General features: G+C 36.0%; 1 protein-coding gene and 1 long non-coding RNA gene across 5 annotated transcripts; both read right to left on the bottom strand.

The window, feature by feature from the left end:
- Positions 1 to 1,487: 1,487 nt before the first annotated feature.
- Positions 1,488 to 21,818, bottom strand: LOC121265739 (KH domain-containing protein HEN4). 4 transcript variants are annotated; one of them, XM_041169425.1, is made up of 9 exons: positions 21,740 to 21,818; positions 12,647 to 13,353; positions 6,437 to 6,871; positions 5,432 to 5,683; positions 2,814 to 2,988; positions 2,599 to 2,714; positions 2,418 to 2,491; positions 1,943 to 2,057; positions 1,488 to 1,840 (listed from the first exon to the last, which is right to left on the bottom strand). In XM_041169425.1, the coding sequence occupies exons 1-9, from the start codon at positions 21,762 to 21,764 to the stop codon at positions 1,697 to 1,699; spliced, it is 2,043 nt and encodes a 680-aa protein (XP_041025359.1). In that variant the 5' UTR covers positions 21,765 to 21,818; the 3' UTR covers positions 1,488 to 1,696. The 4 variants fall into 4 exon arrangements, with proteins under 4 accessions (XP_041025359.1, XP_041025347.1, XP_041025352.1 ...); XM_041169413.1 differs by having other exon boundaries at positions 2,599 to 2,988; positions 21,740 to 21,816; XM_041169418.1 differs by having other exon boundaries at positions 1,943 to 2,054; positions 2,599 to 2,988; positions 21,740 to 21,813.
- LOC121265761 lies at positions 19,158 to 20,023 on the bottom strand. Its single transcript, XR_005940706.1, has 2 exons — positions 19,495 to 20,023; positions 19,158 to 19,369 (listed from the first exon to the last, which is right to left on the bottom strand). It is a non-coding gene; the product is annotated as an uncharacterized LOC121265761 (long non-coding RNA).
- Positions 21,819 to 27,137: the final 5,319 nt, after the last annotated feature.

Here is a 27,137-nt window from a genome sequence, read left to right as displayed (position 1 = left end):
TGCAGAATATAAAGCTGTTTTGGATGGCTTGCGTTTATGTAAATAGTTGAGGTTGCAGGCTATTGTGCTTGAGTCAGATTCTTTAGTTATAATTCATTGGTTGGCGTTGGGTGTATGTAAATACAGGTTCCTTTGGGATTATTGGGAAGAGATCAAATTATTAGCATGTGAAATGAATATTCAGTTTAGGCACATATTCAGATAAGTAAATACGATTGCAGATTTTTTTACAAAACAAGGGACAAGAGGTGTGGTGTCAGATTTTTCTGGGCTGGATTCCATTCAAGGTTGTATCCGATGGACGAACTCGGTATTCCATATGTTAGAACTTAATTGAACGTTTTTGTGTTATGGGTTTCTTCGGGCTGGGAAGTTTTATTTGTTTAAGAAATGGGAAGTGGTTTATTTGTAAAGGTTTGGTTAATGGGAGAATTTATGTTACGGAACCTGAGTGATAGAATAAGACTGATTATTTGTACGCTGCTCAAGTGATTTAATTTGTTTACTATAGTATTCCTCCGTCATAAGTGATTATTTTTTAATAATGTGAACCGGGATCACTTTTGAACAAGTGACCTTCATTTTTTTAAAAAGAAAAAAAAAAGTAATACTACAATTTATTTTGGACGTCTTGATCTGATCACCGTTAACAAAAGATCTTGATTTTTTTTTTTTTTTTTTTTTTTGTAGGCAAAAAGATCTTGATTTTATTTACAAAATAAAAGGATTCAACAAAACCTATACAATATATTTTCAAAGCATGGAGCTTTACTTCATAAATAACGTGATCCATACCAAACTACGTTATTATGTGCTAATACTCTTCCTTTATGTGCTTCAAATGAAACAGTAAATAATATTGTCATTCAGTTAAAAATTCACTAAAAAATAAATAATACCAATAAAAAAACTCATCTACATATTATCGTAACACCTGCTGATGTCATACTCTGAAGACCAGCATGCATTGAAGCCTCATTTGTTTTAATAGATTAGATGATATAAATTAAGATAAAAGTTAAAAATTTTATCTGATGAAAAGGTTGAATTGTTAATTTTATTTTGTAAAAATTTAAAAAAATTATAATAATGAAATAAAATGAAATGAGAATGATTAAAAAAAAAACAAGACCGGAAGGGTGGTAGGGGGCCATATCTATCACTAAATAATTTCTCACAGCTGGTAATTTTATTTTTTTTTTTATTTTTTTTATAGGTATTACAGCTGGTAAATTAATAAGTTCAAAGTTGGTAGCCTTTTAACTTTCCTAATGTGTCTTTTTGCTTTCTCAACTCCCTTCTAGATTTGTAACCAATGCATTCTTAATTTTATATGACACACAAAACAGAAAGGTTACTTTTGGCACTCATTTCTTCACTTGACCAATTTGTGATTTTTCTCATTACTAAACATAGGGAAAAAAAAAAATAAGAGAAGAGAAGATCAAGGTCAACCAAATTTTTGAAGATTAGAGTGCTAACATCAATGCTCTTCTAAAAGTTCTATTCAATTTATGAATAATTCAATGTATGACAAGTTAATTTAATATAATTTTTTTTTTTTAATAATTGTAGTTATACCTGAGCATCATGTTTACGACTTATTTAATATAATATTTACAGTTATTGCAGGGAAGAAAAGAGGAGGAAGAGCATGTACAGACTTCCAATAACTGCCAGTTATCAGCAGGTGTCGTCATGGTGGTGTCTGTCCACAAAAAATGAAAGCTTGGATAAGGCTCTGAGCAGCATGCGTTTGTTTTGGTGTCCCAGATACTAGAACTACACCTTCTGTAGCCCCAGGTTTTAGGTCATTAATCAATACCTTTGCACCTGAGGACTGAGATGAAATTGCCAGTGTCAATAAGCGTATCAAAATCTAACTAGAACTATACTCAGAAACATTAAAATTAAACTAAATGCAGAGCTATTAACGACCCACCTGCTGGATCTGGGTCAGGTGACTGTTGTTCTCTCCACGAACATGGCCCAAACATGTTTCAGGAATTGTGATCTCAATATTTGTGCTGGTTGGAATAGGAGCTTGACTTCCGCTGCTTAAAATATTGTTTTCAAACAAAAATTAGTGTACATTTTCAACTCGAATAATGAAATCTCTTCTCTGTACCTTCTGTTTTTATGTTATCCCAACCTACATGAAACTTCTAGTAAAATTAAACTGCATAAAACTACGTGCTCCTGTTTTCCACAAATCGAGAGTGCTTGTTAACCTTATTCAATCGTAATTACTTCCCCATATGAAAAGAATGCAAAGAAAGGTGGAACAGAATAGCAATCTTATCAGCGTTAGATCATGCCATGGCAGGTTGACTCCAATTGATGAACCTAGGCATTTAGTCGTGAAAGTAGAGGTGAGAATGTAAAACGGCAGAAGATGTGTATGAAAAAAGGGGTACCTTCTAAGTGGCCCATTTTTTGAAGCCAAGCCGAAAACATCAGAAGTTCCTCTATGATTCCCACTGCTAACGGTCTGAAAGGGACAAAGTGATTAGAAAAACAAAAAATGAGGAAGAATAAATTACCTCAGATCAGCCATAAGGTTGAAGCATTGAACTTTTGAAAGAACAAGCGACCAACCTGAGGATTCCAGGGTCTTGGAGAAGAAGATGGTCTGTCAAAAGTAGAACAATGTCCTGGTCTCTCGCTCCCACAAGGATAGGGAACTCGGTCCATGTTAGACGGACCACTGCGATCTGTACCATGTGAAAATGAAGATGGGTAATCAGGGGCTTGGGAAGGAAAGGCAGAACGGTCATGTCCATGAGAATGTCCCACTGGAGAAGGATAGTTACGTGGGGAAGCTGGGTTATGTCTTGGCCTGAAAAAAGGAGGCATCTCTGGAAAACGAGGCAAGTAAGGTGGGGCACCTAAATTTGGAGAAAGCGGATTCATTGGTAATATGGTTTCACGAAGCCTGCTTGTTATGTGAAACAAAGCATCTTGTACAGATTGAAAGCTTCCAATAACCTGCCAAAAAGCATGGAGCCTATTTTGTCTTTGAGAGATAGAAGCTGACATTCAATTCGAAGTTTAAATAATAAATATGGTAAATAGGAAGACAAGTTTTTCCACCCCAATTGTTTCATTCTGTTCAAGGCTAAAACTCACACACATGAACCATAATGATTCTTGACATTCTTTATGAGATTAAAGGATGCACATGGCTTCCAATCATCTCATCTCTATTTCTTATAAAAAAAAAAATCATCTCATCTGGCATAACTTAAAGAAGTGTGATACCTGGCTGAAGATTTATTCAAAGAATATGGCACTCGCAGCAATATGAGAAATTATCACTCCCATATTTACTAGTGTCTTTTGGCATGATAATAAAGAAGAGACTGTGTGAGGACAAGTCTGGTAAGGATTTTGCAATGGATATCCAGACAAAAATGTTTCTTTTTTATCTGGGAAACTTTGGGAAATATTGCACAGAATGTGCAAAAAGAAAAGAGGTTAGCAAGAAATTGGTCCATCACAAAATTACACGGACAATACGTACACAAAACAAAGCATCATAAGAGCCAAAGGAACAGACAGTGGCAAATTGATTGTTTACCAAGCATAAAAACACAACTGATTGCAATAAAATGTGAGATGGGGAGGGATAAATGATGAGTTTAAATTCCACTTGGTGAAATGGGCCACAATTTGCTCTCCCATCAAAGGAGGACGTTTGGGAATTCGGAATTTGAAATCTTTTAACAAAGCTTTCCTGGCAAATGGTTATGGAGATATCAGCATGAATGGGAGGCCTTGTAGCAAACCGTCATTGCTTTGAAGCACGGGGAATCATGGGGAGGATGGTGTTCTAATAAGATGAGTGGGCCTCATGGAGTGGGGCTATGGAAATATATAAGAAGAGGGTGGGACACATATGCAGCACATACTCACTTCAATGTTGGAAACGAATTGAAGGTAAAATTTTGGCATGATGTATGGTGCGGCGATTGGGCATTCAAGAAAGTTTTTCCACAAGTTTATGGCTTAGCAAGAAGGAAAGAAGCATCGATTGCGGATTTATTTATCATCTCCAATGGCCTTCCCCAATGGAATATTACTTTCCTTAGAGATGCACAAAACTGGAAAATAGATGACTTTTCAGCATTCTTTGATCTTGTGTACTCCACTCGTTTGTCAAACGGGAGGAGATGAAGACAAGATCTATTGGTGCCCCTCTAAGAAGGGAATATTCACAGCCCGCTCTTTCTACCAACCATGACCATGCACAACACAGGTCCATTCCCATGGAAGAGCATCTGGAAGACAAATGCACCTCTAAAGGCAGCATTTTTTGTATGGATGACTTCTTCGGGAAAGATACTCACTATGGACAACTTGAGGAAACGTCGTATTATAGTTATGGACTACTGCTATATGTGCAAGAAGAGCAGAGAGTCCATTAACCACCTACTACCACATTGTGAGATTGTCATGACCTTGTGAAATGAAGTCTTTGCTTGATTGGGGTTAGCTTGGGTGATGCCAAAAAGGGTATGTGACCTTCTAGCTTCTTGGAGAGGTATTTGGGGCAACTCTCAAATTGCATCCATATGGAAGATGATACCTATATATCTCTATGTTGGTGCATTTGGAGGGAGTGGAATGCAAGAAGCTTTGAAGGCCAAGAGAGATCGATGGATGAGTTTAGAATTTTTTTTTTTTTTTCAATACTTTACTTCATTGGTCGATTGTAATTAATTTCCATGGCATGACATTTCATGAATTACTTGTATCTCTAAATTAGCACGCCTATGCGTTGCTCTTGTATATGTCCCGTATACTTGGATTTATGCCTACTCTTTTTACCAATAAAAATTTGTTTACCAATTAAAAAAAAAATGTGATGGTATAAACAGCTCAAACTGCACCAAACCAAAGTTTTTTCTTCACGCCGAACCAAATTTCTAATCAGTATCAAATTAGTAAACTTAAATTTTGCTATCATCTATAACAAGAACAGGCGGGCAATGTTTAAATACAGGCTGGATGATTTTTAGCTCACCTAAAAGTCAACCAAAAAACCGACTCAAAAATCAAGCAGCTACTAGCTTTGGGCCGTTCTTTTGTAAGCTTTGGACTCTTTATCAAAGTACATGTGAAGAGCATTGAGAAAATCTTAATATGCCTATCCATCATTTGCCAGCTTATTGAGTCTTTAGAATGGGAACATATTGCACCTCATACAGGCCACACAATTTTTTTTTTTTTTGCAACTAGTCACCAGTAACAAAGTTTGTGAAAAATGTCACAAATCTTTAATTTTGGTTCCAATGCTCCCACCTTGTTCAAAAGAGATCCTAAAGCAGATATTTCAGGATGAATAAGCATGACTTTTATGACTCAATGAATGAAAGAACGAATAGCTTGCACGTGCAGTAGTACACTCATGCTGGAAAGAATATATTACCTGTACAACTTCGTCATTTGGATAACCACACTTTGGAACCTGTTCCTTTGGAAAAATACGTATACTAGCACCAGTAGCTCTTCTCATTTCATTGATAATGAAACCTCCTTTCCCCAGTAAACAACCTATCTGCTGCGAATGTACAAGAAGCCTAGCAACAACAGCAGCACCAGGTTCAAATCCAATTTGTGCAATTCTACAATGCACTTGAATAACAGCTTCCTGTGCTGGAGAATGTTTCTGCTCAGAATTCTGCAAGTGAAAAAATATCACTTGAGAAAACAAAAGAATTCAATCCCTATAAAATTCTATGAAGAAAATTCTACATCATCACTCCAAATGTCAATGGTGAATATTCCAGATCATTATTTTTTCTTAGTTTTTGTAAATACAACAAGCAAAGATGCCACTCGGTCCAAGGACCATTGGCTTCTGCTAACACAGTTGTGTGGATCTAAATTTTACTCCCATTTGAGATCCAGAAAAGAAGTTAGTGGGTCATTAAAGCCAACTAGTTAAGATAGTAGTTGTTATCATTTGAACTTTATTCACGGAATCTAGGTGGTCAAATTGATGATACATCCTATACCACTTAAATAGTTCCACAACCAGCCACAATGAAAAGGACATATATCTCTCCTTAGGCTTCTTATATCTGCCCCAAAAAGCATTATTGCACCTAATAGGTACCACTACCACTATGATTAGATAACTGTTTCTCCAAATTCCATAAAGTTTTTAAAGAACTTTTATTGAGAAATAGATTTAATGGTCAATGACCCTGATCTAACTTTGTACAAAGTAGTGTGCTTAGCTAGAAAGGGTCTACTGTTCGTATATCCTGATTCACAGAGCATATGACATTATGAAGAAGATGTGATAAACCCACATTTATTGCATGAGTAATCTAAACCAGAGAACTCCCACATCATATTCAAAAAAATTATATCTCTCTCCAAAAAATAGTAAAAGAATTACAATTCAAAGACGTTTGAGTTCTCATGCCTCTCGTGCTGATATCACAACAACCCGTTCATCCGAATCACAAGCAGCATCAGCGATCTTGATAGATGCACCAGTTTCACTTTGCAAAGCCCTTATTATACAGCCACCTTTCCCAATTAGACTGCCAACTTTCTCAAGTTGGCATAACAATTTAAATATCACCTCTTCTTCAAGAAACATTCTGTTACCAGAACCAGTATTTTCAGGTCCCGAAAACGAATAATAACCCCTCAAATGATAATCTCCAGCATGAAGGCTAGATGAAAAACCCCGCTGAGGAAAAGGGTCAACATGTGGTAGCAGGGAAGTTCCGTATAGCACACCCAGTGAAGGTTTAGTAGAACCAGAGTTGGTTGTGTCAACCCTAGGGTTATCCTGAAGACAGCTAGAAACAGACAGGAGTGCTTTCTTTACAGCTGAGAAGTTTCCTGATATCTGCATATCAACATAATAAAACATTGGAAGTGCAACATACACACAAAAAAAATGAGAGAACACAAAAGATTTTTTTTTTTAGAAGTAAAGAGAACACAAAAGATTAACACAGTTAAAAGAAAAACAACTTGAGTATTATTGCAAGATATATTGCATTTTAAAGAAGCACATAAGTACATCAACATCAGTGATAAAGGTTCGATAGTGTATGAAGGCAAGGCTACAAACTGTATTGGTAGCTTTCTCAATTAAAAAGGGCACCTTGTTCAGTACAGTCGGATTGAAAAATGGAAATTATATCTGTTTCCTTTCTTTCTTTGAAAGCGACATCTTTCTTTGAAAGCGACAAAAAGCTGTGAAGGGAATAAGTGGCATATATAAGAAAATAATAAGGTCTTGCCCACACTTGTATTAATAGCACTTGGTAAGCAAATCTCAAAAACAATAAATTAACTATAGCAATCCATACTGAAGGATTTAATTCGTTACCTTGCATATTCTTTTTTATATATAGGTAAGAAATATTTATTAAAAAGTGCAAATGGCGCATTTATTAAAAAGTGCAAATGGCGCAACCCACATACTAGGGATGTATAACCTATCTATGAGGAAAAACAATACAAGACAATCAAGCAAATTTAGTCCATTAAAACCAATGAAAGCAGCCCAACGTAAAAATAAAAAATAATAATAATAAAAAACAATTTGTGCTCCTCCCGCATCCACCTGCAGTTCTGAAAGATTCTATCCTTCCTTCCATTCCAAATCCACTAACTCAGGCAAGTAGAAACCATCTTCCACAATACTTTGATTTGCAGGCTGCCACCTAATCCTCTCCACAAATAAAAAAGAGCCACAATTCTTTTGGGCATGACCCAAGGCAATCCAACCCAATTGAAGAAGTCGCTCCATAGTGCACTCGCAATCTCACAATGAAGCAAAAGATGATCCACATACTCCCACTCCTCTCACACATGCAACATGAATCAAACACGACAATGTGCCTCCTCCTTAAATTATCTACAGTTAGGATCATCATTAGACGGCTATTCAATAAAAGGGTGCAACTCTCAAGGGTACCTTTTCCGTCAAATACTCTTCCAAGGAAATGAATTGTTATCATGAAGAACAAAGATATTTAAAGGAAACAAGCACTGAACATCCGAATTTTGGACAGGGTTCAAACAATCTCTCTGTCCCTCGTCTAAATCTAGTGGAATACAAATCATTAAAAAATTAAATAAAAGCACCCACCTCCTAATCTTGAGCCACTCCAATAAAGGTAATTAGCAAAAACACTAAAAACATCCAAATTGTCTGCCACTAAAGCATGGCACAAGAAACACTGTACACATCCGAAAAACTTCCTTGAGGGCCATATTATCGCACCACCATACCCAAATCTAATCATGGATTCCTCTCCCACCTGAAATCTAATATAATAGAATACTTCCTCCAACCTTTATATTCTTTAATAATCCACCCACATGAAACTCTTGGACATTGTTAGAACACCCCCCATCCTACAAATATACATATTTGGAATCTATTAATAGCTTGAAACTCATCCATTAAAGGCTACCTATTCAACATTCCTGCAAATTGGTTTGTTCCATTGTGTTAGATCCCCTTTTACGGCCTTAAGTTCAGGCCAATATGTAACTTGCGGGTCCTTGCAATTGGAAATATGACAACATGTGACAACCCGGTCTAAGCTAGGTCCTTACTTTCATTTTCTACTTTAATCTAGATGGACTTAAGCCCAATGGTTTGAGAAGGCTTAGAGTGTGAGAATGGACTTAGACTATGTTTTGTGTTGGTGCAATAGGCGCTCAAGCCCAAGGATAGGTCCAACACCTAGCTAATTTTCGGCCCCATAGGGTTTTGGAAGCCCAAACTAGGGTTTGGGAATGAGTGAGAGGCACCCTTTGGTTAGAAGACCCTTGAGTTTCCCTAAGATGTAATCATTTGATCCATAGGGATGGGAGATTTGGTTCACAAGGAGGGAGTGTCACTTGGCAAACATGCAAGAAGACTTCTAGAAGAAGATACATGAAGAAGGATAGACTTAGGTTTCGGTTTACTAGAGTACACGCCCAACCCCATGGAAGCCAACTTTCACATGGCCACTTGTCACAGATGCATAGGGTTAAAAAGTTTCTAGAATGAGTAATCATGAAGAAGATGAAGAGGGGGATCGGTTTGGGGAAGAGCTACACGCCACTCATGATAGCTTCTAGTAGAATCTTTGATGAAAGAGAACAAGAAGAATTTCAGGTATGGCAAGAGCCACATGCCCGCTTCATGCCATTTGGCAACCATGCATTGCTTTTCCTTAAGTTCCTTAAGTGGGTTGTCTGGGGTTTTCTCTAAAGGGGCCCAAATCATCAATGGCAAAATGGAAAAAAGGAAGTGGTCTTTGTAGGGGCAAGAGATGTTTGGCCCTTATTAGGGTTTCATGTAAAGTTCTACTTAGTCATTGTTGTAAAAAGCCTAATCTAGAGTGCCATTCATTTCCGGCCATTAGGGGTTTGTCGAGTGAAACCACACTTGTCTTACACACAAACTTGTGTTCCTCAAACCGTGTGTATATGAGTTATACAAGTCACAAGAAGAGCATATAGCCTATTAGGGTTAAGAGCATAAACCCTAGTCTACGACACACATGTTTGGATTGATGTTTGTTATCCAGAATCTAATAGTTTGAAAATATACACTTTTTTTTTTATAAGTAGTTTGAAAACATACACTTTTAGCTTGCTTATTGGAAAATCTTTGGAAATTTCATAAGTTAGCCTCTTACTCACTCTTGGATAATATATTTATGTTTACATGTAAACTCTGCATTTTAGTTACTCAAATAGGATTATTGAATTGCTACTTGTTACATGCCATGATTTATTCATATCCTATATGTGCATGCCATGTTCAAATGTTGCTTGTTAAATGGTTGGTTCTAATGACGTGTTTGGAGTTTTGAAAAATGGTATATGCCTTGTTGAACTCTCACATGTTGTACACAAGTATATGTTTCATGTTCTAATTATTTCAAGCCATGCATGTGATGCACTCTTTGTATATGACATAAGTACATGGCATTGTTGCATGAAAGTTACATGGTCACGTCACATGTTTTCAAGTTGTGCATTAAAAGAAATGATTTTATCACGACCCCAATGCTAAGATGAGGGAATATCCAAGTGGAACTTCTCTATCCACTCTGGAATGCTTAAATTGGAGTGGTAACTCCTGAATTGACAAAGTACAGTCAACGGACTTTGAATAGGTTCTTTTTAAAGGATTTTGGAGTGAAGTAGCTGCACCTAATGATACTGGGTGCAACACATTGTAAAGTAAGGTGAAGTCAAATTGCGAACTGCCGTATCATATGGACTCAGACGTACTCATACCCGGTCAAGAGGGCTGGAAATTTGATGCGGTAACTAGCAAGGAGCCCACAGTTCCTACAGGTAGTTATAAGGTGTCCACCCACATTGTTATATGGAATAAGTTTGTTAAGTGGTTATAAGAAACGAAAAGATGATATTTTATTACATGGTTACTTTGTTACATTGATACATGGTAACAATGTCAATGATTTTCGAAAAAGTTTGCATATGGGACGAAAATACGTTTTGGTCAAAGTACATGTTCATGCTCATGCATTCATACTCATGGTTTACCTTATGCATGTTTAACTTGCTGAGATTTCTTGAAATCTCACCATGGTAGTTTCCACTACCATTCCTCCCCATAATGGTAGAAGTTGTGACATGCTTGTTAGAAAGCGATGGATAAGCGCAAACGAGAGGAACTCTCGAAAACTAAGGAAGCCCCACAGAGCCCTAAGCTTTCTGCAGAACCAAAGCTAGTGGAGCGGCTCAAGTCTGCTGAGAATTTCATAAGTATTAATGCTTTTGAGGACTTGCAAAAGATTCTAAAAAAGGACAAGGGCAAATAGGACATTTTCCAATTTATGTTAAGGAACAATATGATTTTTTTTTTTTTTTATACTTGGATCTTGAAATCACAAGGGTTGTGGTTTAAAACCCTCGTTTTGTATTTGGGAGATCTTTGAACAAGTATTTTGGGATATATAGATGTTTTATTTGGTATCATATTAAATTGCTCAAACTTTATTTAGAAATGAACTTCTTTCATTGTGATTATTACATACTATAAGAAACATACTAGGCGCATTGCATGTTAACATGAATGAGGGGTGTGACACCTTGAGTTACATGTCCCAATGTTTCAATCTCCGTCCAATCCCAAGCGGAGTCTGGGGGCATCACACAACCAATTTCTAATATTGTCAATTAAACCTTCCCTTCTTAGCCACATTCTCAAACTTGAAATATCTTCCACCATCATGAATGTCGCCGAAACCCAAAAGAAGGGAGAAATAATCCTAGCAATGTTGAACAAACCTTTGTTTACTCAAATTTGGATAATGAGCCTCCCAATCTAGGGAGACTAGAAATCTATTGATTCTCGACCAAGATCCCCAATCCCAATTGCTAGACCATGTAAGAGCTCCACCAACTAAGGGAATACCCAAAAGTCCTTGCTCAAAAATAAAATCAAAGAAAGTCTCTATGATAAGACACAGGTGAGCATCACCCGATCTCTCACTGGGGAAACACATAAGTTACTCACAGTACATTCCACCAACTACCCAAACCAACCAACTCCTGCCATAGTAAGATTCTTTTGTGATTACAATTAGACCACCCGTGAACGCTAGCAAACACCAATAAAAACCATCTTCACCATTCATAAAAGAATAAGCCATTGTATATTCCCCCCCATACTCCACTTTATACACCACCATAAGATCCACATATGAAACATTCTACCAGAAGCCCCTCTAAAAGCTAAGTTACACCAATCAATTTGTTGACAGCCACATAACCTTTGAACGCATCTTCTAGAAACAACATCCAACGTAGGTCTCGTTTGGTTATGCAATTCAGATGAGATGGGATGAGATGTTTTGTTGAAAGTTGAATAAAATATTATTATAATATTATTTTTGTTTTGAAATTTCAAAAAGTTGAATTATTTATTATATTTTGTGTGGGGGTTTGGAAAAATTGTAATGATTATATATGAGATGAGATGAGATGAAATAGGTTAGTTTTGCGTAACTAAACCAGCCAAGTCTCCTGCAAGCAAATAATATCTACATTATAGTATCACAAAAAAAAATAAAAATTAATTCAAACACCCTTGTCAATATCCTTCAAATCAGAACCCTAATATCCCATGAATGGCCTGCTTCAGCAGTCATGAGCAAAGCCATAAGTTGCACCTCAAATCCCTCACATTTTTTTATAAGTAAAACATAATAATAATTGATTAGTCCCTCACATGAAGACCAATGTTCAATTGCATATTTTTGGTTAAAATCTTCTTGTTGATCATAACTGCAACTGATGCGCTGGTCATTGAACTGGTGCCCTCGACCTCCAGCCTTTTTTATAAGGGGGACGAAATGCCATTCACTACAAAGAGCATTGGCTTCAATAAAGTATTCAAGATGCAGTAACTGTGATTGTAGAGTACATATATACACGGACAACCAATCTTATATTGTTAATACTAGAAGTCGTGCTAACGCTGAGGCTAGTCTAGTTATATTGTAGTAAAAAACCAGCATTGCAAAGAAAACTTTTCCAGTATTTAAAATGATAGGCAGTTGCAAATTGCATTACTCAAAAATAAACCACATAGTAGCAGGCGCAAGAGTTAAGCAATTAACATTGACCTTACCAGAATCAACTCGTCACCCGCGGACGCACAGGGCGGAAGATGATCCTTGGATAAAACCCTAACTTGGGCCCCACTCTCGTGTCGTATCTTCTCCACAATCTTGCCTCCCCTACCTAGAACGCAGCCTACCTGACTACTCGCCGCCAGCAACCTACAACTAAATACGTCACCACTATTCAGCCCATCCCACTCCCGATCATTCTCCTTCAATTTCTCCTTTTCATCACTAGACACCCTCACCATCCTGTCGAAAATTCTCAGCAGCGCCTGCTGAGCTGGCGAGCAACCCTCGTTGTCCTCCTCATCCTCCTTGTTCTCCTCCTCCTCCTCGCAAGTGGCGGTGCCCACCCTATCTTTGTGGTTGTTGGAGTTGGAGATGATGTGGATGACGCACTCGTCTTCGACGGAAGAGCTGGAAAATGAGTTGATGTGGATCTTGGTGCCAGTGAGGGTTTGGAGGTGGCGGATGAGACTGGTGAGGGATGCGGCTTTGGTGGTAGGGCAGAGGACGCGGAAGAGACTGGTTTCACTTGGTAGGTGGCGGCGCTTGGCGGCGGGCTCCATGGTGAGGCTGGTGGTGGGGTCCGACGAACTCTTGGGAATGACGGAGGAAGCGTCCATTCCAGCGAGTGAGTGACAACTGCTGTTAAGAGGAACGTATGTCATTCCAGAGAGCCTCCAAGTACACACTACCCTACAATAGAAAACAATACTGCTACAGACAACCGTCTGTAGCAAACCGCTGCGTAACCGGCTCACGTGGCAATTATGCCACGTCAGTCGGTTTAATTAAAAAAAAAAAAAAAAAAAAAAAGAAAAAAAAAAACAACACGAAGACGAACAGAAAAGGAGGGAATTTACATTTCAGAACGAAAATTACCTTTTATGTTTCAGAAACAGAAAAAAATTTCACAAAAATTGCAAAAAATCGTGGAAGAGAAAGATTGTGCTTGAAGCAGTCGATTTTTGGGTCTAGAAGAACCGCAAATCTCTTCGTTCGTGTTCACGTGAACAGCTGTGAGATCTCTTCCATCTCTGTTATTCGGCTTCGTGTCTCCATCACTAGCTTCAGGTAAGACATCCCATAACGCAAGCTTCCTATATTCGTGACTTCATTTCTTCGTATGTGCTGTTTTTGTTGTCATTTTGGTGGTTAGAAACATCAATAAGCATTTTTAGTTGTTAATAAGGAAGGCTCCAAAGCCAAAGTGTTCTTCGAGGTCAGCCAAAAAGTGTAGGAAGTAGGAAATAAATTTATTTACACTGGTTATCTCTATTAATTTTGCCACATTGTTTGCATTTTATAGATGTTAGTATTTCATTTTGCTACTTGTTGTGTAGATAATGTGGTAGTGCAAAGGGTCTGGTTTTGTTGGCTTCTTGGTTGGCGTTCTGTGTTTTTGTTGGCTTCTTGTGTAGATAATGACACATTTGCCACAGCCAGCATGACATGAATGGTAATTACTAATTCAAGAAAATCTAAGAAAGATTGTATTCATTTGAATGTAAATGTCCAAAACCATAAGTGTGCAAAATAAAAAGCACAAAACGATCGGCAAGATCAACTCTTGCAGTAAAGACTCAAAAGTCATGAATATATGGCAACCGAGAGAGACCCCATGACTGGGCAACAACTTTGACAAGCCCTATGCCATCTCTCATACCTAAAAGCTGAATTGAGAGGGTTTTTTCCTTTTTATAAATGGTGTTCTATATCATCTGTGACTTCATTTAATCATGTTTTGCTTACATTTTGGGTTACTTGTATATGTCACCACGGGGGGGGTCAATGGATGCTAGCTAGCTGCTCATCTATCTATATCATAGTCTATTACCATAGACGATTTTTTGCATAATGCTTTATAAATTTTTTGCAAAATGCATTAGTGAGCTGATTTTGGGATTTAGAGACTAGGTTGTTCAATCAAAACCATTTAATAGTTAAATTATTATGAAGTTTTCAAATGATAGAGTCTATTCTTCAATTGTTTTTAAACAAATCAATTTCTTTTGCTAATAAATTTAATTCATTACACATGATAATTATTAAAAAAAATATTTTTTATTAACTTGTTTGGATCATATACACTAATGCCTCTAACCTTTGTTTTCATAAGAATGATCAACATAATTTAGTGATTTTCTTCTTGTTCTTTCTTCAGGAGGTATAGTTTTCATTGGAATTGTTAGCATGGAAAAAGGAGAAGACCACTCAGTTGGGCTAACACCAAGTAGCTCAAATTCTCTAAGCACAGTATGTGATATTATTTTAAAGATTTGTTGGAATGTGCTTACATTGATGTTTATTGGTTGGGACTCTCATTATTATTTTTTATGTTAGGACATCCCAACAACTGCTCCAAGCCTATCAAATTATATGCACGTTTGGCATGGACCAATGCCTGCATGGTCACCAGCCTTTATGCCATATCCAGATGGTAACCAATATCCAATCAACATTCAGGTGGTGATGTAACTTTGCTAGTATTTTTTTTAATAAATATGTTTATTAATCATAAAGTTTAATTGTGTTAATTTTTGTGATTTATGCAGAATACTGGTTATAAATTTCAATATGGGATGGGACCTCCCATTCCTCTCATCACTACTAGCTCCGCAACGAGCTCAAGAGTTCATACAGAGCATCCACCCAATTGTAAGGAAACTGAAAAACCTGATACATCCTCTAGACTTAACGAGGAGAGTAAAGAGGATACCTTTGTTTCACGGGATACTGAGGATGGCAGTGCCGGGACACCTGAGTCTGTCCAAATGGATGGTGGTGATACGATTGAGGAGCCAAAGTCAGGGATGGAATTTAATTCTTTTGAAGAGTTATTGACCTATTATAAGCAATATGGTAAGAAAAACGGCTTTGGGGTGATGACAAAAAGGAGTGAAAGGGCCGAGGATGGGACTATTAGATATGTCACCCTAGCTTGTGCCCGCGGTGGGAAAGCCCGAAATAGAACGTTGAATGTCGTCAAACTACGTCCAATAGGAAAGACAGAATGTAAGGCAAAGATTAATGCCTTAAAAGTTGAGGGAAAGGTACGATTGACAACATGTCATAATATACATAATCACGGCCTCAGTCCACAGAAATCCCGCTTCTTTCGTTGTAATAGAGAAGTTAGCGAGACTGTAAAAAGAGTTCTAGATACAAATGACCTGGCTGGGATTCGAATGAATAAGAGCTTTGGTAGTCTTGTCGTTGGCGCCGATGGATTCGAGAATGTCCCGTTTTTGGAAAAGGATTGTCGTAATTATATGGACAAGGCAAGACATCTGCGACTTGGGAAAGGTGGCGCTGGAATGCTTCAAGATTATTTTTTAAGGATGCAGTACAAAAATCTCGGGTTCTTTGCGTTGATGGACTTAGATGATGAGGGGAGATTGAAGAATGTCTTCTGGGCGGACCCCCGTAGTAGGGCAACATATCAGTATTTCGGTGATGTGGTGACATTTGACACTACGTATCTGACCAATAGATACGGATGCCCTTCGCACCATTTGTTGGTGTAAACCACCATGGCCAGTCAATTTTGTTGGGAGCAGGATTGATATCCAGTGAGGATACCGAGACATTTGTATGGTTATTCCAGACATGGTTGAAATGTATGGACGGTATAACTCCAAGAGCCATAATCACAGATCAAGACAGAGCGATGAAAAATGCCATTGCCATTGTATTCCCAGAAAGCTGACATCGATTCTGTTTGTGGCATATACTGAAGAAAGTCTCTGAAAAGCTTAGCTCTCATAGTGCGTACAAAAGTGGCATGAAAACTGCTTTGATGAAGTGTGTGTATGACACTCAAAGTGTTGAAGAGTTTGAAAAATGTTGGGAGCAGCTAATCACCACGTACAACTTGCATGAAAATGTCTGGCTACAAAGTTTATATGATGAGCGTGAGCATTGGGTACCGGCATTCTTGAGGGATGTATTTTGGGCTGGAATGAGTACTACGCAGCGGAGCGAGAGCATGAATGCATTTTTTGACGGTTATGTTCATGCCAAGACAAATTTAAAAGAATTTGTCGACCAATTTGATAATGCTCTGAAAAAGAAAATTGAGAATGAAACTGCTGCAGACTTCCATTCATTTAGTGTCTCCATTCCCTGTATATCTCGATCCCCAATTGAGAAGAAATTTCAAGATCTGTACACAAATGCTAAATTCAGGGAACTTCAACAACAAATTACCGGTATTATTGATATGGAAGAGTTCACAAAGTCGATTACACACTATGTGGACTTTAGTGAGGAAGATGCAACTGCAAAGTATTCATGTGGATTGTTTCAAATGAGGGGGATATTGTGTAGGCACATTTTGGCAATATTCAAATGTAATGGGATTAAGTCTGTGCCGGATACATACATTTTAGATCGATGACGGAAAGACATCAAAAGGAGGTACACATTGATCCATAGCAGCTATGACGTAGGGGATCATCGGGCAGATACTAATAGATATTCAAGTCTGTTGAATATCTGTTATCAGATGATTACTCATGCTGCGGGTTCAAGTCGGCATACTGAGGATGTAACTAAAAAATTGTATGCAATGATTGAGTTATATCGTGCCAACCAAGAACCTCCATCGATAACCCTCCCTGGTGCGAATGTTGACTGTACGACTGCTGATACAACTACAGTTGGGAGTTGAAAGCAAGTACTAAGTCCGAAAGTTGTGAGAGGAAAAGGCAGACCCCCATCTCTAAGGAGAGCATCAAGGATGGAGAAAGACATGAGGAAAGTTAAAGCAAAGACGAAGAGAGTACCAGTTATGGGGAAACGCAAACAGGTGCATATTGTAAATATTTTAAATTTTAGATACCATTTAATGCAAATATTGTGTAATATGCTAAATGATATTTGTGTCTTGTTAATTAGCGAGATGGAGGAGATACAACAGTCTTGGACACTTGCAGGAGGTTATTTGGCCGAGGAGAGATGGATACTCCCAATGTTGAACAAGTCCAGGCCCGAGAAACGGTGATTGGTAGCCAAGAAAGTGTAAGCGGGTCTCTTGTGTTGTCTCAATTTTAATAGTATTATCCATATCACAACGCCATAACAGTTGGCGTTTACTATTTACAGATGCAATTTGGGTTAGATGAATCGCAACCGGGAGAAATTGGGTTGAGTGAATCACAACCAATGCAATGATTTGATACATTGAGTATGTTATTAATAATGCTAACATGTTGTTACAATTGATATTTTTAGTTGACATTTTTGAAACTGACATGATTTATATTGTATGTTTTGTAGGGCTCCAAGACTTGGTCACGACATTTTGTGGAGCTTTGAGATGATAGAAACTGTTTTTTACTATGAAGCTTTGGAAACTGTTATTTTTTGGAGCTTTGGCAGCTTGTTATTTACCATGATCTATGTTGTATGTTCATAACAGTTTAAATACATTACATGAAGAGTGTCATCATGTAATGATCTTTTTAAAACTACATTCTGTGTAATACAGTTCAGTTAATGGCATTTTGTGTCATCATTTTGTGTCTGAAACTGTTCTGTTTTAATACAAACTGCTTACATGTTTTACAAATTGCTATTAAGAAACTGCTACTTGAATACATCATCCATACCAATATGTTCACAAACTGCACAATAGTAACTGTTCACAAACTGCTTTACAAACTCACCAATTTGATATTGTTTACAAACTGCTTTACAAACTCAGAAACTGCATTACATGCCATATTACAAACTGCTTACATGTTTTACAAACTGCTATTAAGAAACTGCTACTTGAATACATCATCCATACCAATCTATTCACAAACTGCTCAATATACTGTTCACAAACTGCATTACATACAGTGACTGCTCATTACAAACTGTTATTCAAGTCTGCTAAATTGCTGAAACTGTTCTGTTCTGTTTTAATACAAACTGCTTATCAACCAATATCCATACATACACAAAACAGTTTTACAAACTGTCCAATACAAACAGTTTCACAATCTGCTCAAATCCAACCTAAACTGTTTTACAAACTGCTTATCAACCAATATCCATACAAACAGAAAACTGCGTACAAAGTTTCCATTACAAACTGCTTCACAACAAAGTTATATCCATACAAACTGTTTTACAAACTATTTCAAGATCCATACAAACTGCTCATACATGAACACAAAATATATTACATCACTGTTTTACAATCTGCTCAAACTGTACATAATAGCAGTTTTACAATCTGCTCAAGCTCAAACTGTACATAATAGCAGTTTTACAATCTCAAACTGTACATAAGGAAAGTTTTACAATCTGCTCAAGCTCGAACTGTACATAATAGCAGTTCTACAATCCCAAACTGTACATAATAGCAGTTTTACATAATATCCATACATCAACTACATAGTCCAAACGTAAATACCAAAACCCCAATACAATTTCTGGAACTACTAACACTATCTAGGAATTACTTAGACACTACCAACAAACCACAAAAATGCAACTACAAATGCAAAAGCCCAATAAGCCCGAAGTAGTTTGCGTGAACGCCTTATTTCAGCTTCTTGTTCCCGAAGCACCAACTCCTTCTTCATAACCTCAATCTCCCTCTTGTGGACATCCTCGATTTTCTTCTCTAGCTCTTTCTCCTTCATTACAAATTCATTGGTGCTTTCTTGAAGATGGAGCTCATTCTCTTCATTAATATCTGCCCACTTGAAAAACCTACAATATGGTAATCCCTGCAAATTAAGAAGATATATAACAAATGTTAGATGTTTTAATATTAATCATTATATAACAAATGTTAGATGCTTTAATATTAATGATTACATGAATAAGTTTTATGTACAAATTATGTAGTTACCTTAGTGTTGTACTTGGGACACCCTAAGAAGGGTCATCCTGGATTCTTTGCAGTACGAGCCAGTCTTAGTGTGGCTGGCTCCTCACAAAAACAGAATGGTATGCCCAAAGCACGTTTACCAAAGGAAGATGAAGATATTGATGATGACATCCCAATATAGTAGTAATTTCAACAGTACAGAAAATTCAACTGTCGGGATGGAATTAGTTGAATTATTCAGATACACTTGAACATTTTAATATGGAAGTAATCATCCCAATAACAATAACAGTAACAGTAGCAGTAGCTAGCACTTTAACAGTTTAATGTGGAAGTAAGATTCCCAATAACAGTTAGTGATGTTCTGTGAAGTTTAAAGAATGCTATGACAATTGAAAGGGTACCTCATTTTAAAAATAGTTGATAGTCTAATAAAACTCAAGTGAGAAATTGAGAACTAAACCCTGCTTATTCACTTCTAAAAACAGTATATCATGCCAAGTGTATATCAAACTTACATTAATAATAATAATAACAATATTAATAATAATAATAATAATAATAATAATAATGATGTATATTAATAACAGTACATACACCATTTTAAATACAAATATACATGAGTAACAGTAACAATTTAATACACAAGAGTACTAAATACACAAGAGTAATAATAACAGTTTCATACACAAGAGTATTAAATACACAAGAGTAACAGTTTAATACACAAGAGTACTAAATACACAAGAGTAAATACACGACTAACAGTAACAGTTTAATACACAAGAGTTAATACACAAGAGTAACAGCAACAATTTAATACACAAGAGTAACAGCAACAATTTAATACACAAAAGTAATAATAACAGTTTCATACAAAAGAGTATTAAATACACAAGAGTAACAGTTTAATACACAAGAGTACTAAATACACAAGAGTAATAGTAACAGTTTAATACACAAGAGTACTAAATACACAAGAGTAATAGTAACAGTTTCATACACAAGAGTATTAAATACACAAGAGTAACAGTTTAATACACAAGAGTACTAAATACACAAGAGTAATAGTAACAGTTTCATCCACAAGAGTATTAAATACACAAGAGTAACAGTTTAATACACAAGAGTACTAAATACACGAGTAAATACACGACTAACAGTAACAGTTTAATACACAAGAGTTTTATGACAAGAGTAAAACATCCCACTAACATTTTACATAAACAGCTTAATAAAATAAAATTTGTTGAAATACCCTGCTCAAATATTATTTTATGCATTCCATATGATTCTACTATTGTCATACATGTCGAATTTATAAATTGGTAACATAACAAGATGATACGGTATGTGATTTGAATAATTACATGACTAAATAGTTAATGCAAGAATTATACATCATAGGCAATGTATTGCAGTTCTAAATGTACAATGTATGATAAATAATTATTGACTTCCAAACATTTGGAAAGTAAAAGCAAAGCACAAAAAAAGGAGAAAACTAACGACATTTTTGTAGTGAGGATACTTTGAAACTCGGCCCGATCGATGATTAGAACAAATTTTGTTGGGGTTAGGGTTAGGGTTAGGGTTTCGGGGCTTGATAACCAAAATAATTTAGGGTTAGGGTTAGGGTTAGGGTTAGGGTTAAGGTTAGAGTTAGGGTTTCGGGGCTTGATAACCAAACAAATTTAGGGTTAGGGTTTCTTTCGGGGGAAGGGGATTTCAGATTTGGGTTTCTGGGAAGGAGGGTTCGTGGAGAAGACGAAAAATAAGACAGAGAAGACAAAGGGGATGTGGCTGTGTGTCTTCGTGGAGAAGATTTCATAGAAGGAGACTTGGAAGACAGTGACTTCGCTGGTTCGTGGCCTTCTAAGGGTTTGTGGGCTCGAAGGAGACCACAAAGAATGACTGTGGAGAAGGCGAAGACTTTGTATGCGGTGGCTTCGTGGGGCGGCCAGTTCGTGGAGGAGTATAGGGCTTCGTGGCCTCCACGATGGGGCTTCACGGAGAAGAGGAAGAAGAAGACAGAGTGAAGGGTTGGGTCTCGTGGGGATGGACGAAATGGAAAAGAAGGTGAAGTGACCCCTTCTGTATTCGAGGTCTGTGAGCTAAACGAAGCCGTTTAGCGCATCTAATTTGAAAATAGTCACCGTAATCTCTAAGCCGCTGAGCAACGACGCCGTTCCATTAATTGCCACGTCGGACCCGATTCCGCGAGGGTTCCCCTACGCGGTTGTGAGTAGCATTTTTGAATAGAAAATAGACGTGGAGGAGTCAATATACATGTCTTTTTTCGAAAAGCGTCAAGCACCATTCAATACCTAGATTTCGATTTTTAATTTGGGAAAATTACTGTAAAGTCACGAGTGTGATAATCAGCTCCCCGTCCTATTTTTATTTTTATTTTTATTTTTATTAAGCAAAGAATGGTATCTTTATTGAATATCAACAAATTCAAGTCCGGTTTGATTTCATAAATTTTTAAATCATTTCATATCATTCTATCTTATTTTATTTTAATATTCAAACATCATCAAATATAAATATTTTTTCATTTCAAATTTTTAAATTTTTTATTTAATCATTACCTAATCATTATAATTTTTTCAAACTTCCCAACAAAACACAAAAATAATTTATTTTTTTTAAATCTCAAAACAAAAATTATATTCTAACCCTCTTTTTATTTTATAATTTTGTTATTCAACTTTTTCTCCATTCTTTCTCAAAATCCCACAAAAATCTTAACTCAAACGATTTTACTATTATTTATAAACTCTTTCACTATTATTCACAGAACTCAATATTTGTATAGGTCCATCCTCTATCCACACTTTTTCTTGAGAAAAAATAAGAGCTAATTTAGCAAGAAAATGAGTTATGTTGTTAGCTTCTCTATAAGTAAAATTTACAATGTAATTTAAATTACCAAAAAGCAATTTTCTTGTATCCTCAACCAGGTTCCCATAATCTACCCAAATCTCCTTTTGGCTATTAGTAGCCTTGACTATCATATGGTTCCCATTGCTCTTGGAATAGAACCATTCTTGTCAAAGCAAGAGCCTCAACTATAACAGATGTCATGATAAAATCAATGTTTGAACACAAATAGGCTAAAATGTCCCCTCCTAGATCTATGATTATAACACCTATCCCCACTTTCTTAGCCTACACATCTAGCGCAGCATTCCAGTTTGCTTTCTATTTAATCAAGCGTCTATCAGTATTTCTTGAAGGGCAATTTTTTTTGTTGGTTTTGTACTGCAATGAAGTCATCCATTCCTTGTTTTGAAGTTGCTAACACTCTCCTCAGATCCTCAAACTTCTAATCAAAGATTAGGAAGTTCCTTCATAACCAAACCCTCATCATCATGATTGCCCCCAACTCTACCTCATCTACCTTCAAACACAGATTTGGCTTTATCCATCATTCTAGAAAATCAAACTCTAAACTAGACTATTTATGGATTGGGCTATCATTGTGACTAGGAGTAGCAATATGTAACACAATCCGTTAACCTAACACGAACACGACATGATAAAAGCAGGTTTGGGTTTAACCTTAATGGGTTCAGATCAAAACAGGTTGACTCGTTAAGACACGATTACTTAACAGGTTGATAATGGGTCAATCCGTTTTGACCCGTTATAACCTGTTATGACCCGTTAAAAAAGTTAAAGTTACAATTATACCCTTATACATAAAAATAAAATTGTTGAGATTTTAATTTCGATATTTTTATTGTTTGTATTGTAGTTTTGGACTTGTAGTTAGTTTTATATTTTTAATAGATATTGTGATTTTAACATTTATATAAATTATGCTAAACATAATTAGGTCAAACGGGTTAATTTCGAATTTGTTCAACTCATTTATATAAATGGGTCAAAACGGATTGACACAACATGACCTGTTATATTAATGAGTCTTGTTAAGAGGAATGTATGTGTCATTCCAGAGAGCTGGTTCTATCAATATTTTTTGAAGGGCTTTTTTTTGTTGTTGGTTATGTGCTGCAATGAAGTCATCTATTCCTTGTTTTGCAACTGCTAACTTAAACTTTTGATCAAAGATTAGGGAGTTCCTTCTTAACCAAATCATTCTCATCATGATTGCCCCCAACTCTACCTCATCTATCTTCAAACACAGATTTGGCTTTATCCATAATTCCAGAAAATCAAACTCTAAACTAGACTATTTATGGACAGGACTATCATTGTGACTCCCCTAACCTCTGTTTCGGATGGAACGGAGACTTAAAAAATTGAGACATGTAACACAAGATTACATATTCTCATTCATGACAGTTAATATGCAATGCATCTAGCAGTATGCAATAACTGCAACGAAAAATGGGTGACTAAGAAGTAATTATGCCAGAATAAACTAAAACATCTCAATGTCATTCATAACCATCATAAGTTCAAATCATAAAGTACCATAATCTTAGTACAATTATTCTTGATAATAACTCTTCATGACTAAATCAATTGTTTCATACGTTTTAATGCACGAAGGGTTAAGGCTATAAACATCAAGATGAGGTCTAATCTTTTGTCGAGATCCAGCTCTTCTTTAATCAATTGGATCCACTAGTCCATCTGGTCCATCCTCGTCGAGTCTTTACACAACTTCTATCATTCCGAGTCAAGTGATAGTGGGTCTACAAGGGGTGAGATTTACTTGAAATCTCAATAAGTTAGACAACCAACATGCACAAAGATAAATTATATATGATGAATGATAAATATGAAATGCGTGCAATGCAAAAAAATCAATATATGTCTCCCATTCAAATTCCTCGACATTTTCAAAAAAACTGAGACACACATTTTCTTATAAAGAATAGTTTTGCACTTTAGCTACCCAAAACATAACATTTTATCATAACGTTTCATTATTTATAGTAAGTCATGTTTAATCATATTGTTAACATCATAACGTATGGTATTGTCACAGTTCCCCATATGCACTATGAGTACCTACTAGTGACCGTAGTACAACTTATGTTGAAACTACGTTGTCTGCAGACTCGTTCTCAATGCATTGGTAACATAACATAACATCATCATAACATGCACACCCACTAGCCTTAGGTGTCATAACATTTAGGTAACCGGTCCGATCTGGTCCGGTTTTGAATAAAATTTAGGACCAACTCGGTATGTACCAGTTTTGCATTTTCAAAAACCGATTATGCACCAGTTACCCCTTAAACCAATACATCTGGTTTTTACCGGTTTCAGTCGGGGTCAGTCCAGTATTCCAATTTTAAAGTATTTATACTACTTTATATATAAACTTAAAGTATATTACTAATAGTAATATAGTATTCGACTATTAGTATTACTAATTTACTAATATATTATATACTTATCAAAAGAAATATATTGAGAATTTATTAGGCCACAAAAATTTGGTAATAACATTTGAGTGATTTTTTATTTTTTTTTGGTAAATAATATTTTGGTGATCTTATTTACAACTTTGGTATATAAATTCAAATATTTTGATATTTAGGATCTCTTTTTTCAATTAATGTGATTTATCAATTTCAGTTTAAAGTTTTACGAGTTCAGTTTATTTTTAAATTAATTTATATTATTATATATATTATATACAAAAAATATTATATATAATATTAAAAAAATAATTTAAAATATATATTATATAGAACCGGTCCAGTCTGGGCCTAAAAAGCCTAGAACCGGAATCGAACTGGTTCCAGCCGATTTTGCCATTACGGAAACAGATTCCAGACCGGTTTGACCGGTTCGAGCTAGTTCGCTCCGATTTTTCGGTTTTTCAATTTTTTTTACACCCCTAATAACATTTGACTTTGCTCCGAAGTTCTTTAAAAAAAACTCAATCGAAACAGTTTATTGTTCTTCGTCAACTCAGGAATTACCACTCCATTTTTACTCACTCCAGAGCAGACAGAGAAGTTCCACTAGGATAATTCCACTTCCTAGCCTTTGGACTCATGATCAAAATTATTTTCGTGCTATGCTGAAAAATTGTAATTCATAACATGTGCATACGTAGCAATCTTTCATGTGAAAATGACATTTATATGCAATATGCTAAAATGGTGAAAACTTCACATGTCATGTAGGCAAGTGGTCATGTACTCAATTGTATCATATAACATGATGTTTCATACTCAAAATGACAATTATAACATAAATATGGCATTTATCAATAAATCATAAACAACTTATTAATGTGTAAGTTAGATGTCAACTTACAAATTTTCTGTGTGCGTTAATTGTAGAGTCTGTAATTAAAGTTATGCTGAGTTTGGGTCTTAACTACTCAAGGAAGATGCTCATAATCAAAGGGTTTCAAAATGGGTATTTACAAAAATACCGCTAAACTTTCCAAAATTATCACTAAAACCCTAATTTTTCACTATTTGCAAACGAAGTCTAAATTCTACTAAAATTCACAAACATCATATATTCTATGTTCTAAAATCAATTTATGTCCTTAGAATCCCAAAAATCAAAGTAGAACTAGTCCAAATACACTCAACCCGTGGCATGCATTCTAGTTAATGCCTAAGTGTATTTTCAACTATTGACTTTTATGGATGCATGCGTATTCAATTTCTTTTTAACTGAAAATAATTACTATAATCCTTAATGACATGTTAAAAGCTTAATCTTAGGTGAACAAGTTCATCCCAACACTTAATCATTACTAAAAACCTTAATCTTCATTAATCATCAATTAATCAAACATGATGCTTCTAGCCTAAATCACAAAGGCATGCTTCAAAATTCACCCAAATCATGTATTTTCATTCTTTTCCCAATTACAAGGTTTTTTTCTAAAAGCATTTTATTCCAGCCAAGGTAATAAAATCAAGACTCCATGCCTTAATTACAAACTTAATCAAAACTCATGCATGCTTTGATGATCAATTCAAAATAGAATTAAAACCTATCATGGCATGCTTCTAATCTCAAAATCAAACCTTTAATAATCATTCTAAAGCATTAATAAATCATATCAAAATATGCTAAGATATGTCATAGCTAAAATTCTCGTTTAAAACAATTTAAAAACTTAATCCAACCTTAATGGACTCGCTTTGATTTAGTATGTTAACCTTTTCTAAACTCAACCAAAAATCACTTCAACAATTAAAATCAAAACATAACATGCAAACTAGAATCTAGGGCATGAAAACGTACAATTTTCATGGCCCTCTAAAGCTCCCAATACAAGAACACTCAAGAATTTTCAAGAACACTCAAGAACACAACTTTCGAATTCACTCTAGAATTTCTAAAGGAAGAAGACTCTCAATGCTCAAGAGGAGGCTTGGAGAAGTGGCATGAAGGAAATTTAGGGTTAAGGGAGGTATTTATAGGAGGATATGGGGGAAGGGATGTTGGCCTTGGTCCATAGTGATTGGAAGAAGTGGGCAGTGGAGAAGGAGGTTTGAATTCCAACTTGGTCGCATCACCTTGTGTAGGTAAATAGTGACCCAAATCAAATGATTTTCTTCACTTTCAGGTACTACCATGCAAGGAGATGGTGCAAGTGCTGTCATGGTGCATCACTAGAAGGGAAAAAAAATGAAAATAGTTTATGACATCAAGCATAGTAGTCGTCATGTTCAAGGCTAATATTCTGGACAATTTTGATC

Source organism: Juglans microcarpa x Juglans regia, chromosome 1D, assembly GCF_004785595.1.
Source record: "Juglans microcarpa x Juglans regia isolate MS1-56 chromosome 1D, Jm3101_v1.0, whole genome shotgun sequence".
NCBI lineage: Eukaryota > Viridiplantae > Streptophyta > Magnoliopsida > Fagales > Juglandaceae > Juglans > Juglans microcarpa x Juglans regia.
This window is presented reverse-complemented; position numbering and strand designations above follow the sequence as displayed.

Excerpts from the sequence above, each read along its gene's own strand:
- LOC121265739 (XM_041169413.1), bottom strand. The coding sequence starts at position 21,764 with ATGTATATTGACTCCTCCACGTCTA. Across the intron at positions 13,354-21,739 it reads TATTGACTCCTCCACGTCTA|TTTTCTATTGTAGGGTAGTG; the intron begins TTTTCTATTCAA and ends GTAGCAGTATTG. Across the intron at positions 1,841-1,942 it reads ACCTGACCCAGATCCAGCAG|TCCTCAGGTGCAAAGGTATT; the intron begins GTGGGTCGTTAA and ends ATTTCATCTCAG.